The sequence below is a fragment of the Melospiza melodia genome, chromosome 2 (genome assembly GCF_035770615.1).
Source record: "Melospiza melodia melodia isolate bMelMel2 chromosome 2, bMelMel2.pri, whole genome shotgun sequence".
Taxonomy (NCBI): Eukaryota; Metazoa; Chordata; class Aves; order Passeriformes; family Passerellidae; genus Melospiza; species Melospiza melodia.
This window is the reverse complement of record NC_086195.1, coordinates 80,175,852-80,191,337: the sequence shown is the minus strand read 5'-3', so window position 1 is coordinate 80,191,337 and position 15,486 is coordinate 80,175,852. Positions and strand designations below refer to the sequence as shown.

Below are 15,486 nucleotides of genomic sequence, written 5' to 3'. Positions count from 1 at the left end.
GTTTGAGGAATGGCTTTTTAGGAAGTACCACATTCCACATGAATTTGAGTTTTTAAACCCCTTTGAAAATCCATTCTTATTGAAGAACCTATGACTGCAGAATGGCAAGAACTCACTTAAAGGGCACAGCAGACAGATATTGAAAGTAATATTAACAAGGGCCACATTTCTTAATATTTACAATTACTTTATAGTGAGCTCTGAACCATGAAGCGAAAGCCTCATTTTCATGGGCAAATGTTTCTCCAATTATCTAATTTTACATACTCTTCCAACAACTTAAATTTTTTCCTCTCTCCTTATTTCTCCTCTCCCTGAGGACCATGAAATTAGAAAAGGTATAAGATGTCCACTTGCCTATTTCTTTATTGCTGCTACCTTCATAGGGTTCATTTGTTCCAGGCAGAACTTTCAGTTTGGCACTCAGTCTTTCCCCTTTGGTACCACCACTATCTGGGAAACAGGAAAAAAAAAAAAGACAACATGCTGTTATGTTCTGTGAAACCACGATACAAGAATAACACCAAATCAGCTACTACTATCTGTCAAACTGGACTTGGATGAAACCATCTTTTCATGACAGACACAGTACTCATTTTTGTAGTAGTGGTGTTTAAGACACAGTGGACACTGTGTCCACACACGTGTGTTAACGTTTTTTAAAAAATATATACAGCCTTATGAATTTGGAGTAAACACATTAAAATATTTCTGCTTCGAATGCTGACATTTCAGTTGCTTATAAATTGCCCGCACATTTTGGAGTTAAAATAAGCATGATAAATATATAAACACTGTCACAATGTACACTGGACATTTCCTATGTTTGTGTGCTTACTTACACACCAGTGTGAGCCACCTGCTCAGTACTGTCAAGGTTAAATGCAACACTTAAGTTAGCTTTTAATTAGAAGAGCATATTTGCCATGTGCTGTGTGCGTGGCAGCAGGCTCAGCCCATGTGTACAGACCATGCTGGCCCTGCAGCTCGCTGTAAACACTCTGCTGGCAGCTCCCTTTGCAGCAGGGCCCCAAGGAATGTGTCGGCTCCAAGGGCTGCCTCCTGCCCGGACAACAGCAGATTAACATTCTCCTGCCACAGCAGTATTCCAGACACTTGAAATATTCTCTTCACCTCTGATTCTCTTTTTCACATTCATGGCAAGCTCTCTATCTCATCTGCTACAACAAATTTTTATGCAATATTTTTTCACCTGGGAGAAAACATTTTGAGTTTGACTTGGTATATTTACAAGGCAGGATGTGCAGCCAAATAGAGACATGTTCATTTACAACACCAAACAACGTGGGTATTAAAAGTCTTCCATCGTAAGGAGGAAAAATGGCTTTCATTCAGCAAACATTAATTACAAAGTCTGGACTTGGCAACATATTCCCATTGTCTTAGTTACTACAAATGTTATTTTAATAGATATTGTTATAATTAAAAGGAAAAAAAACTCCCCCCCAAAGGTCTACAAAGATGACAAACATTTATCTTTCTATAAATACTACCACAGACTTCTGTTTGCTCAACCCTAAACTGGAAGACATCTCTGCTCCAAGAAACACATACAGCCATGTCAAACAGTTAATAAGTTCACAAGACACATACTGCAGTTGAAATTTCAAAGCAAGGAACACATATCTTAATGTACATCCACTTCCCTTGGACCAATTCTCACTGACAGGTTTCATGAAAGAAGTAATATTTGAAGAATTTGAAGGAACAGGGAGAAAACAATGAGTTTTCCTGGAGAGAAACTCAACTAAAGGGCCGTGAAATTACAAAAGGGCATCCCCTTGATTTGACTGGGCTCTGGAGAGGCCTGTGCAGCAAGGAGGTGAGAGCTGGACTTCAGAGATGCCGTGGAGGAAAATGTTTTGAGGAAAATACAAATAATCAATGAGAAAAAGAGTAGGATAGAAATAGGCACAGTCTTGCATAATGGAAAACAATTTTTAACATGATAAATAAAGTTGTAAGGAGCAGTAAAGAGATGCAAAGACAGGAACAATACAGCAGACTACAATAGGGAAAGACTGAGCTGGTTGAAGAAACTCCATAGGTTTAGTTGGTTGGTCCCAGAAAGGAAGAACTGCATGTAATGAAAAGAAAAGAGGAGGAAAATGGCATACCAAACGTTTTCAGCTGTGATGGAGGAAAACACGTGGATGCTAGCAATGCTACCAGAGGAAGGTGAAAGACTTTATACTAAGTGAAAGAAGGAAGAAAAGGATGGTAGACAAACCAAACTGAGTGGGATTAACAGAATACCCACTAGTTACCTGCACATCTTACTGCCTTAAAAAAATACAATTGAAAACAGAGGCTTCTTTAGATGTTCTAGGATATTCAAGTTTTACTAGGTACATTTAAAAGTAACCTAGCGAAAATCTTTTCTCAGGTGGATCAACAAAGTAACACCGCTCACCTTACTTCTGTATGAGCATTATATCCAGCATTAGAGTGAAGGGAAACAACCCTTCTGGTTAGTTCTTCACACTTAGTTTAGATTAGACTAATATGCAAAACCACATCAAGTCTCTGAGGCCTGCAGTATGCTCTGAGCATACCTGAAGATGAGAAAGAGGAGCACCTTTCATTTTAAAGTGCACCCAGAAGAAATAAGAAGTGCTTGACACCATCTGCATTATATGGAGATGTCAGACAGCAGCTCAGGAAGTGAGATGTCTGGCTCAATGCTTGCTTTCACCTGAGGCAGTTCAAACCCACAGCTCCAGCTTTCACAAGGAATGCCCTAGCTGTTAAGCCATTTGGGGTAAGCTTTTCTTGACACTCTTACCATGGGATACAGGATTTGGCTGCCAATATGGCAGCTATTAAAAATTCTGTTGACCATATAACATGATCTGCCAGAAGTCTAAATATCATCTTGAAATTACTTTTTGTAGTTCTGTTTGGAGAATCATCTACATGTTTTTATTTAGCATACATTCACACATAATTTGGCAATATTAAGGAATATAAGCTTGCAATATAGACTTCAGGATTTTGGTATCCTACAGTAAAGAAAACTTCAGAGAAGGAGTTGTTTTTAAAGCATTTTTTCCACAAACACACATATTTTTGGAGGCAAGTTTTACAATTTCTACTCATCATTCCCTGCTGCTCTCACCCCATCTAGGAAAAAGATTTTATATACATTTTGAATTATGGGAATGAAATTAACTTTTACTAAAGTAATACACAGAAGAAAACAAAGATATCAGTGAGGATGAAAAGCTTTATTTGTAGTCTTCATCTACTAAGAGCACAGCTTTCAGTGTTAACATCTCTCTGATTGTACCTACAATCAGAGGACTACAGGTAGATATTTCTGAAACTGCAAATTAATTTTCTATTACTGTATTATCTGTACAAACACCAGCACCTAATTCAAAGTAGCTTTTGAATAATGGAAGACCACTGCTGAACTAAATCGCTCTCTGTATCTAAGGAAACCTGTGATTAATACCCAGTTCTTATTTATTAACTTATTGGGCTTTTATTAAGTAATTTATTACTGTAGCTCATGCAGAGGCCATCCCCACTGTACTCATTTTGGGGTGACAATGTGGACACCTACACATGAAGTGACCACAGGAACACAGCTCCAGATTTCAGTTGAAAAAGCAACAGGAACCGATTAAGCAGAGCTGGTCAATATAAAATCTGATTTACAAATATATTTACTCTGTAAAATCATAATACTTGAGATTTGGATTACCATGCTGACATTACCTTTCCCTCACAGTCTCTGTTAAATAGCCTTAACTGAGGACTATGCATACAAAGACATAAATAATACACTCTGCATGCTGATATCTTTTACAGTGCATTCCTTCCTCTCATCTGTTCAAAAGTCATGGCCATATTACTATATATAGGATGTTTAAATTATTCTATTAGAATTGTTTCATTCATTTGGAGTTGTTCAATGTTTTACAAAAACTGATTTGAACTAATTCCTTCACATAGAATTTGGATGGGAATTAAAAAGAATAAAAATATAAAACCTAATTTAAAAAATGACCAATTTTATATGGCAGAACAATGAATAATGCAACATACTGCAAAAATAATCCTATTTTGTAATTTAAGTAGTGATACCTAGCAAAAAAGATTCTCCATCTTTTTATGTTTCTGTACTTCCTGTGTCACATGATACCTGTGTATACTTCAAACCAAAAAATCCATTGTATTTGTATTTATTTTTTTAGAGGAATCTAACTAGTTGCAATTAGAGTGATGACAATATCGCATTGGAAATTCCTCCAGTACCACAAAGGACGTAAATCAGAACTTTTAGTACTATTTTACTCATCAAGAAAAGATATCAAAGGGTAAGATTGTTTGGTAATCTACCTCCTCTGTAAAATCTTTATGAAACAAAGAGCACAGTGGGCTAACTCTCCAATAACTCCAGAATGTGTTTTAAGTGCAGCTCGGTGTATCTTTCATACTTAGGATGAAGACACCATCTTTGGAGAAGAATTGGCATTGGTTTGACCAAAGAGAAGAGTAAGTTCAGTGCAGAAGGCAGAATAATATATGAAAATTGTGAAACAGCATGGGAAGTAGATGCAATTTATAACTTCACTGCTGTTCATTTTGATTTGAAATTCTGTTGAATGACAGTTGTTTGTGGTGTGTTAGTTCAGCTCACTCCTTAGGTGAGCTCAGAGCAGAAAACAGACTAAGATGTTCTCTTCATTTCAACAGATTTTCCCTTCTCCATTAATTAAGAAAACTTTTTTCTATTCTTCACACACAGCCAATGGAACCCTCCCAAAACGACTTGTAATTAATGAGGCATCAACAGGCACACAAAGCCTAGCAAATATAAATGATTGCCATGTCCTGGCTGCAGAGTAACAAGAAAATCTCATCTTTATCACAGTCAGGATTATCTGGGATGCCTACAGCTCAAACATCTAAAACATACTTCCATAATATATAAGGAGATCCCTCTGGGATGGTAAAGCGTGTTTGAATATGGGAAATCTTTGGGGATGGACAAACTGACACAGCCACCAGTGAAATGAAAAAGGGAAAAGACACCTAAATTATTCCCATGTGGTTTATTTTCCAAATCCATCCTGACAGGCCTAGGTAACAAGGAGAATGCAAAGTACTCAGCCTTTCCTCTTCTGAATTCAAACACTGCTTCTGTGGGCTCCTGTCCGAGACTGCACGGCTCCTCTCATCCAGCACAGAACTCCCCATTCAGTGAGCTGGGCAAATGCAGAGACCAAGTAAACACTGCCATGGGAATGGATTCCTTAATGTCATACTTTGCACTATCTACACTTATAAAGGCATTATGCTATCAATCAGGAAAAATTCCTTATGCTGGTAAAAACCACAGTGCACCAACTGCTAACTTCTGGATATTACAATCATGTATCTGCAAAACACAAAAAAGTGGGTATGAAAACAAGAAAAAATTAATGGAAAGAAAATCTTTGAGAACTGCCTAAACTCAGATGTTACTGTTAGCTTCCTTCAAGGTTTCATGGTATTGTGGTTTTGGGTTTTTTTCTCCTTTTTAAAATAAAAAACAAAAAAAAAGATTAACAGGACTGTATCAATGTCATTTGCTTCCAACATGACCTAAGTAAGATTGAAAATCATAAATCTGATAATTGTGGGGAGAAGAAAATTTTTATAGTGAGTGACAAATGTGTTCAATTTTGGGTAGGGATTTTAGATTTAATGCTTATCTCTCTCTCAGGACAAGAGCAGACTTTAACTGACATTGATATATAGACGTCAGTTTTCTTGATCTCTCTGTTCATTCTGTCTACCATTCATGCACACACCGATTATATTGCTGAAATTGTGCTGTGGTGCATCTCACACACCTTTCTGTTTTAATTTATACTGGCAAAGTACTGTGCCTGTAAAGTATGCCCTGTGAAGTACAAACCTTGCTGGCTTAGTTCGCTTTCTTCTTAGCCTCCTCTTTAAAAGCAATTTTAGATCATATTTCCTAAAACAAGGAAACCTGAATTATTAATACTCTTAATATAAATAATTGTATGGGGACAAAATATTTGTGGGGGAAAAATCTCATAGGAATGCTGACAAGTATGAGGACAGTGAGCTGCTAAGAGGAAAGAAAAAAAAACAGGCATCATACTTAAAATATTTGGAATGCATAAGACTTCAGTTAGCTAGTAAGTACTTTGATTTAGCTAGTAAGTACTAAACTAAGGAGGATTCCATGCTTCACTGGGTTCAGTAATGATGGCAAATCCCTCATACAGTATAGGAAAATGAACCCTTTTGGTCTTGGCAACACCACTGGAAAACACTAACCTTAAAATGTATACATTTATTTTTTTTCCTCTCCTTTTGAAGTCAATAATTTACTAAAAGCATACTAATATTATGAAATAAAATAACTCATGTTTATATTTCATACGTATCTTCACACAGGCCATGCACAGGAATTTATAAAACTGCAAATTACAGCTCATAACCCAGGTGAACAAAGCCAAGCTTTGGACAAAATAAAATGTTTGGGTGTTCAGGTGTCTATTAGTCACCCTTAGTACAATGTGGACAAAATACAGCCCAGTCCTTAACATCTGATGCTGTGAGTGTCCAGGTTCTTCACTGATAAGGCTCCCTAGAGCCAACATTACAGTTAAAATGTGCCCAGTGCCTTTGACTCATTCTAAAAATACATATAAGTAGTGCAGCTCACCACAACTTTAATTAAGAATCCCAGCAGGAAGTTAACTCTAGGCTCAGTACAGGACCTTCTTTGTACCTTTGCTTGTTTGCCAAGTCATTTCCAGAAAGGCTGGATCTCTGGCACTGAATTTGTATAATGAAGACTTCTCAAACATGCTCTTACACAGACTTGTTCCCAAACTGGTTTTTTCAACTCTTTCATGTATTTGACATAATATCTTAAACTCAACAATCTAAAAATTACTGATAGGGCAAATTCTAGGTCAACACTTATCCTTCTTAACCTCTCATCCCCTTTCTTATTGTTTTAAAATTAAAAAAAGAAGAAAAAATTAAAAAAGAAAGACAACTTTCCATAGATACTTGTGTCTTTAAAAGAAATACTGACAAACTGGTAGTTTGTGGGATTTATGTTGTCTTAGCATCCTTTCAGCACAAGCATTAGGTACACCTTCTTTTGCTGAATTACTCTCTCCCTCCTGAAACATGCCCCTTTTTCATGAATGAGGGGGGGGATAATTACAAAATAGAGCTGGAAGAGACCCTTTGTGTCATTTCCCTACACACCTGATGCAAAGTTTTGCACAGCTGCAAATACCCTTGCCTGTTACCAATGCTGCTCTTCATTTCTACTTGCTGGATGCTGAAGTGGATTCCTCTTAATGACCGAGAACAGGGACCAATCCTGCCTCACAGTGCTGCTTTGTTGGCACCTCCAGCTGGCTGCCTGATCACAGGGTTTATGTAACAAAGCAGGGCCCAGAAACTCTCCATCCTCTTCCACCCTGCTCTGCTGCTTAAATAAAGAATTACTTTGGCCTGAGGCCCAGAACAGGTAAAATTCAATCCTAGGTGAATGGTTGTTTCTTCCATACATCAAGAAATTATTTAAAAGCTTCTCTAGTGAAACTACTGAACTGGAAAAGGAATGAGATCTCTCTCAAGCACCTAACACTCACTCTTAGGTTTCTCACTCAGAAAATCCAGGGAAGCAGTCTTCATAAATGTAACAGCATTCTAAGGTCATCTTCAGATTACATTAGTAATGGCCATGACTTTTCCTGACCCTATAGAATTTGATAAGTGTAGTAAAATATCTGCTATGTAGGTGGAGAAGTAAAATCACCAAATAAGAAAAAAAAACATCATAAAATATTTCTCTGTAAAAGGAAGGGAAGAGAGGCAAGAATTTACTGGGCATATCTTCTAATGAAATCCACTGATATCAAGATAAACCAAAAGCAGGATACAAATAAACCATTTCCTTTTTGGGTTAAAATATGGAGTTTTGGTTGGTTGGGTTTTTTTCAGGTTTGGTTTGTTGGTTTTTTTTTTTTTTTTGCAGGTGGTTGAGGTAGCCTGAAGTCTTCTAGTTTCCTTAGAGCAGCAGTGGGGGACTGTTAGGTTTACATTACTAATTTCATGGATTTAATAATGGGAGGGAAAAATCATTTGCCCTGCAATATGCAGGCTACCTAGTGCAGAAAAGACAATACAGGGTAGTTTCCTGACTGACATTGCAGGAGTTTTACATTTATGGAAATCAGGACTGCAAATTTATAGAAGCAGGGAAACTGAGTGTCCAGAGAGGAAGATTTCTTCTAGGGAAGACTCCAGAACTTCAGTTCTGCTACCCAGAGATAAGGGGAAGGATGAGCTCAAAGGTAGTAAAGGGTATGTTATCCTTAATACAGAGCTGGCTGCACAGAACAATCTGCTGAACTTGTAACAAACACCTATCATAGCAGATTACACAGTGGCCACAAAATTCCTTTTCCTTCATGTTAAATAAAGAAACAATGAATTCCTAATTTCCATGACTTATGTGTTCTGTTTTGTTGTAACACATGATTCCTTTTAGTAAATATTCCAGAGTTAAAAATGTTCAAATACCAAGTTAATGCGATAAAAACACTCATGTCCACAGTACTGAAAACAAGCAGAAATTTAGCTTTAGGCATACAATAAGGTCTGTATATAAAACATAAATGTGGGACCACATCCACGCTACCGTACCAGGTGCAATGAGAAAATCAAAAAGTATGAAACAAAGTTTCTGAAGCCCTCACATATTACTCAGTGCATATTTGTGTGTGTTTCAGGATGAAAGGAGGCTTTAGAAACACTTTCAGAAAATCTGTTTCCTTCAGGGTCCTGTCAAAACTGATATTTAAGCAGAGGCCTTGACTACTTACCACCACTTCCCTCTTTGCGGCTCCGCGCGGCTCCCTCTTTGCCCTCTCTGCCAGATTTGACGCGCTGCACGACAGTGGAAAAGGTTTGAAAAGAACAGAACAAAAAAACTCATTTACCAATATATATTAGAGAAAATGATTGAAAATTAAACTCAGCTTGTTAATAAAGCAGTAGAAGAATGTTAAACTAGACTTACTACACTGTAACTACTAAAGGTTGCTTTTCAACACATAAAATTGTCCTTAAAATCAGGGTTAAATCCAATGTTTATATAAAACAAGAGTTCTCTGAAATTCAAATAGAATATCTCAGTAAATTATTTTTCTTCAGATAAAATTTATACAAGGAATGTGCCTAAAAATAGTTCAGATGTTCCTTTGTAAAGTACAGCTGAAAAAACAGGCAACACAGCCCTCCTTGCATGAGTTCAAAGTAGCCTCTGTCCATTAACATCTTGTAAATCCCACAAGCATTTTATTATTGTAAAGACTCAAAAGGGAGAAGTGGGGGAATCTATAAAAAGAACTGTTCACCCTATGGATCTTGGATTTTGAATTTTTGGCACAGAACTGTATTTCACAGCAAAATTTAATTTGCTGTTGAGTGTTAAATGCAAGATAAAGGTGAAGGTAAATACTTTAAAAGCTGTGTTTAAAAAGTCAGCTCTCTTGCATAGGGGAAGATACCATAAACATCTCCCAGCTGTGTTTTTTTGAGTGTTATTTGAAAATTTTAACAGTTTATCAAAGCAATACCTTTGTATGACATGGCAGACTTAGATCTTCTGCAAAACACCAGATTTCTTATGCATACATCTTGTCAATTATCAGACAGGACACCTCAGTGAGGGACTTTTTGATAGGTAGGTATAAGAACCTGATGTTTAAAGCACTCAGCTATTAAGAAAGTATCTCTGCATCTTACTTCAAAATAGGAATTCAGGATCTGATTAAAAGACACATCATGTCTCCAGGTGAATTACTATAAATTCTTCACTCATTTTTCACCAGAAAAATATCATGAAGTCTGGCAAAGTTGGAATGATACCAAAGTAGTGAAAGAACTTCCAAGATTCATGCCAACAGAAAAAGGAAGAACTCTTAAATCAAAACCCACAGGAGTCAGACAGGAAAGCATTGAGCCTAGTGTGAAACCAGGACTGCTCTTGGAGCAATTCAGTCTGGGACCAGAATTTCTCACACTTTTTTATTTGCTTTGGGAAATCCTCAAGCCTAAAATATGTTCTCTGAATTTTGGATTAAATATCCTTTTCACAGCCCAGTGAAGCAGCATATACCAATCCTTCAGGAAGCCTGTCCAGACTCTCCCAACTGTTGAATGACTGACAGCAAGTCTGACAGCAGCTCAGCTTCTGTCCACCCAAGGGAAGCAGTTCCTATGTGATGGTGCCCTCTTGGCATTTACACCCTAGGACCTTCCTCCCAAAATATAACATAACAACTACAATTTAAACATATTATTAACTCCTGTAAAATTCCAAGTGAGTAGTTTGTAAGTAATCCCACACTAGAAGCAGACATTAAAAATAGGTTTCCACCCTAAAAATGCCTATTTCTCCCATGACTGCAAAAGACATTTGGGATGGTTAGCCCAGATGTGGATGCCTGAAGGCAAAGGCAGTAAGGCCCCTGCATGATTTGCACCTCTCATCACTGCTCCTCAGCACAGCCCATCAGCCCCCTCTCAGCCATTAAGCTCACTGAAGGGAAATGAACAGTAATGTGTGTGCACAGCAGTGCCAAGGAGGCTCTGTGAACTTTGACACTATTACCTGTCTTTTTTAGAGTGAAACATGAAAAAGGAAGACTAATGCAGTAAAAAGCCCCAATCAAACAAACAAAAACAAAAGATGCCAGCTCCCACCCCCACCATCCCTCCAACATTCCAACATATGAAGGTTGCAGTAAAAACTAAATGCTGTGAGAAGCAGGGAGAAAAATTTCTACAGGGAATGAACTCCACAGATGTTCCCAGATTCTTGGCTGGAAGTATTTAACAACTTGTCCATATTTGAGAACTGAGGGAAATAAGTACTCCAGAATATTTATTTTGGTATAAACTCCATGTGGATATACTTATTCTGGAAAAACAATGCCAAAATAGAAAATTTTGATAAATTTCTATAGGAAGACAAAGTCTATGTGCACACTGTGAAATGCAGGTATACTATCCTAGCATTTTACCTATTTTGTCTTTACTGGGTGCAATTGAGAAACCAAGGGTTAGTCTAAAATTGGGAGCAAGAATTGAACTGTATCTGGTACTGCTAACTGAAACCAGTATTCCTATTGGAAACTTCAGTGGTGAAATATTAAAATTTGGTGATTTTAGAACTAGAAAGTATAGTTTATTACTGTATGGTCATGGATGACAGAAGGAACTTAGTAAAAAAAAAAAAACTCTAGCACAGAGAAGACTAAAAATCACACACCCACCCCCAACCAAGAAATAAACAAAAAAACCTTCCCAAACCCAAAATCAGAGGATGGGAACCCAGATGTAACATCAATAGCAAAAGAAGGAACTGCAGGGCTATTGTTTGCAAGACAGCACTGATGTAGAGATTGTCACAGAAAGATATTCCAGTACTAATGCAGGACAGCTGCATACTGAATCACAGTGTGCCCTGAAACATCTTTCCTTAGAGTCTTTGCTCTTTTACCAACTACAACAGTGTTCATTATTAAGAAAACTGTGTCAGTGGGTTCCTTGGGAGCAGAAGAAGTTGTTCCTTTCCTTTGGGAGGAACTTGAAAAGTTTTGAGAGCGGGGCAGAGGAGAAAGGCAGAAGGAGGAGATGGGAGCATGTCCCACCAAGACAAGGAGCAGCAAGAAGGAGCAGAAAGCAACTGATCAGACTTCAGAGGTGCTGAAGAGAGTGTACTTGGAACCACAGGGGCAGAATTTTGCTCCCATTCAGAGCTTAGGCTGGAAACACTGGCCTGTCTGCAGGAATGAAGTTGACAGAACTGACAAGAAACCTGTTGTATTTTTATTATTGACTGTGGTTTTTAGGGGGCACAAAGGAAAGAGGTGTGTTTGTCTGGGGTTTGTTTGGGGTTTTTAAACATACTGCATTTCATTTTATCTGCTTAAATGAAAATCAGTTTAGTTTAAATTACAGTACTATCAGGCTTATTCAAAAGGCTTAATTAATTTTTTTTTCTGGGTAACACACTAGAGGGAATATTTAAGCAGATCTATCTTAAAGCTTTGACTAATTAAAAGCGCCATCATAGAAACCCTATCTGATCTGCTCTACTCTGCCCTTCTGATACTCCAGAGTTGTGTGTCCAGTTCTGGAGCATCCAGTGTAAGGACTTGGCCCTGTTGGAGAGGGCCCAGAGGAGGACCATGAAGATGAAAAGAGAGCTAAAGCACTTCTCCAGTGAAGACAGGCTGAGAGGGTTGAAGTTGTTCAGCCTGGAGAAGAGAAGACTCTGGGGAAATGTTGTAGCCTTTCAATACTTAAAGGGGTCTTAAAAGAAATATGGGGACAGACTTTTTACTAAGCCCTGTGGTGGCAGGACAAGGAATAATGGCTTTAAACTGAGAAAAGGTAGAGAAGGAGAAAAAAATATGTTGAGGATGTTGGGACACTGGAACAGATTGCCCAGAGAAGCTGTGAATGACCATCCCTGGAAATGTTCAAAGTCAGATTTGATGGGGCTCTGAGCAACCTGATAATGGAAGGTGTCCCTGCCCACAGCAGGGGCTTGAAACTAGATAATCTTTAAATGCTCCTTTCAACCTAAACCATTCTGTGATCCTGCTTTGCAAGGTTAGTGTTGTGACAGGATAGAGTCAACACACTCTTAAACAGGAATACTGCAATTCAAGACACAGAGGGAGCTTCCCACATCATGGCTGAGTTATGGTCACTGTTAAAGCCTGAACAGTCTAAACCAAGTGTGCAATAACTTGTGCAACCACAAGTCTGTGTTGGAGCCCACTGACACTTCTGTCATTCAGGTATGACTTGATGAATTTGCTTAACACAAAGAAGTCAGAATGAAAAACCCCCATAATTTAAACATAATTTTTATGTTACTAAAATCTTAATTTACTTCGAGGATTTAAACTTTTAAATAGTCAATCAGTAGCTTTTTCCTCACCAGAAAGTAATGAGTTTGGGAAAGCTCTTGCTTCCCATATGAAAATAACAGAAAGAGACATGACAATTTTTAGCTTTTTTTTAAATTGTATTCAAATATTAACTTTTGTAAAGAAAAAAAGGTGTTTTCTTTAAAGTCCTTGACATTGCCCATCTACAATTAACGCCTTCAGTGTAGAAAAAAGCCCAGAATTACATTCAAAGAAATGGCCTTTCTTCTCCAGGGACCTCTCTCTCTCTAGTCAACTATAAAATAAACCAGTTCCAACTGGTTTTGTTGGTGAGCTTTCTCAAGTAAAGCACTGAGGTATTTAAAGTTACTGCAACAAAGTATGTGTATCACTGACACTGAAGTGATCAGAAACCAAGCAAAGGCCATTTAGCACACTTCAGTGAATCTCTTTATTGGGAGTTCTGCAGAATAGGTACTTTATACCTGGTCATCTGTTTTGCTTACTGATACAATTATGGGGAGACATAAAGGAATATCAATCCCATACAGCTGTTAACTGTTTTCTTTGGTCCATTTTCCCAAGTGCTTTGAATTTTACAGTTACTGAAAAGCCCAGTCAGTACACTTCAGCTAGCCCCTCAAAGTGTGGTTGTAGCATAAAGCTGCAATCCTTCAGTCAGTGTTTCCCCTTGTGAGTTTCATTTTTAAAGTGTCCCCGTGCTCACAGGCATACTCAGGCTCGCTGGAACTTAAACAGAAGCAGCCAAGAATGCATGTGCACATGATCTGTCATCAAAAGGGATCAATAAGTGTTAGTAGAGCAGAGTAAATTAGTTAATACTTAAAGTATCCTAATGTGACTATGTAGCTCTGAGGCAATTCTCTGGATAGGCAAACCAAGCTTGAATATTTTGCATGGATAATGCTTTTCAAACAAGCAGCTGTTTTTAATTTTAAAATCTTATTTTATCACCAGAATAGCAAGAAAACAATGCACGAGTGCACACACACACAAACATGAGCTCACTCCTCTGAACAGAACACAAGTTATGATCTCATACCTTTCACAGCCTGTTACTTTTCCATGGAATTCTTTTCTTTTCTTTTTTTTAAATTGGCACTCACATGAATAGTTTACTTCTACCTATATAATATGTCAGTGCTGCAGTTTTGTATATAATGAAAAAGGAGTTCTTTTACATGGACAAATTCTTAGGCTTCCCATCTCTCCCTATAGTTGCATTACTACTTGGCTCATAAATCCACTGAAGTATTAAATAAAATCTGGCAAGTGAGTAGGAAAGACGACATTCCACAGACATTGAATTATGCGAGTGGCTCTGGCATTCCCTCCTGTCCACATAGTCCATCTTTCACTAGTATTTAAAAATCACAGAAAATCTGGTGCTCAGAAACTATTCAGACAGATCAGTAATTTAAAACTAAGTCTCCCAAACCCCAAAATATAAGCTTCTGTAAACCAGGAAGTTAACAACACATTTTGTCTTGAAGCATCATAAACATTACTTTAGCTTCACCTACCTTTGCAGCAATACTGTGTAATACACACAGAAACAAACTTACCTGCTCTCTGATTTCTTTTAATTTTTCTGCTTTCTTGAGCTTTGTTATGTATTCCTGGACTTCTTTCAGCCCCATGTCTGTGCAGAGGCGAACTAAAAATCTGAGGCCTAATTGGAAAGTAAAGCATTGTTAGAAAAGGATTTACAAGCAGCTCAAACTACAAGTGCACCATGACAGAACTGGACATGCAGAATGGCAAACAGTGCAGGTAACAGCAAACAAGGCGACTCCAGTCCATATCACTACACAAGTTGTGATATTTTGCAAGTAATTCAATATTGTCTCTGTGTCCTAATCCATGAACAGTACAGATACCATCAGTATAAGTAGCAGGCAAAAGGCAGACTAACTATTTTGGCTCAGAACTCTTGACATTTGCAAAATATTTTGGAAGCTGGAAAGCAGAGAAATGATACTACAATATTACTAAGGAGCTGCTATCAAGAGAATTTTGTTGAAAACAATTTTGCAAATGCCAAGTGAATAAAAATATTTTTTCCTCTGTCTGTGGTTGATTTTTAAAGAGTAATATTTATAGAATTAAGAAACCCCAACAAAGCTGACATAAAAATCAAATGTAACCGTATGATTGAACTAAAAGAATCCCTGAAAAACATTCTCCTGAGACACTCTACCAAACTCTGAAAACACTGTTGGTATTCCTATGTGCTTGTTAACATTCCTTTCAAAGATTTGAAGCAGAAACAAGCAGGACATGATCCATTCTCTCCAGACTGCTTTCACAAACATGTTATTTCATTTTGTGCTAAGTTAGTTTTCTGCTGGTTTAGGAAGCCCATGCTCAGGGACGGATGAGGGAAGAACCATTGTTTCAGCAGTAGAAAACTTAGATCAGTTAAATTGTCTTGCCTAACTCCTGTCTCCATTTGTGAAATTTGTAGAAACTATGTTCA

At 37.7% G+C, this 15,486-nt stretch overlaps 1 protein-coding gene across 1 annotated transcript in view; it reads right to left on the bottom strand.

The window, feature by feature from the left end:
• Positions 1 to 15,486, bottom strand: part of IFT88 (intraflagellar transport 88) — a 43,585-nt gene that overhangs the window by 1,342 nt on the left and 26,757 nt on the right. The window contains exons 23-25 of the mRNA XM_063149014.1: positions 14,573 to 14,679; positions 8,901 to 8,964; positions 358 to 453 (exon numbers count right to left, since the gene is read on the bottom strand). Of these exons, the coding sequence (XP_063005084.1) occupies positions 358 to 453; positions 8,901 to 8,964; positions 14,573 to 14,679 (267 nt within the window). The remainder of the gene's footprint in view (positions 1 to 357; positions 454 to 8,900; positions 8,965 to 14,572; positions 14,680 to 15,486) is intronic.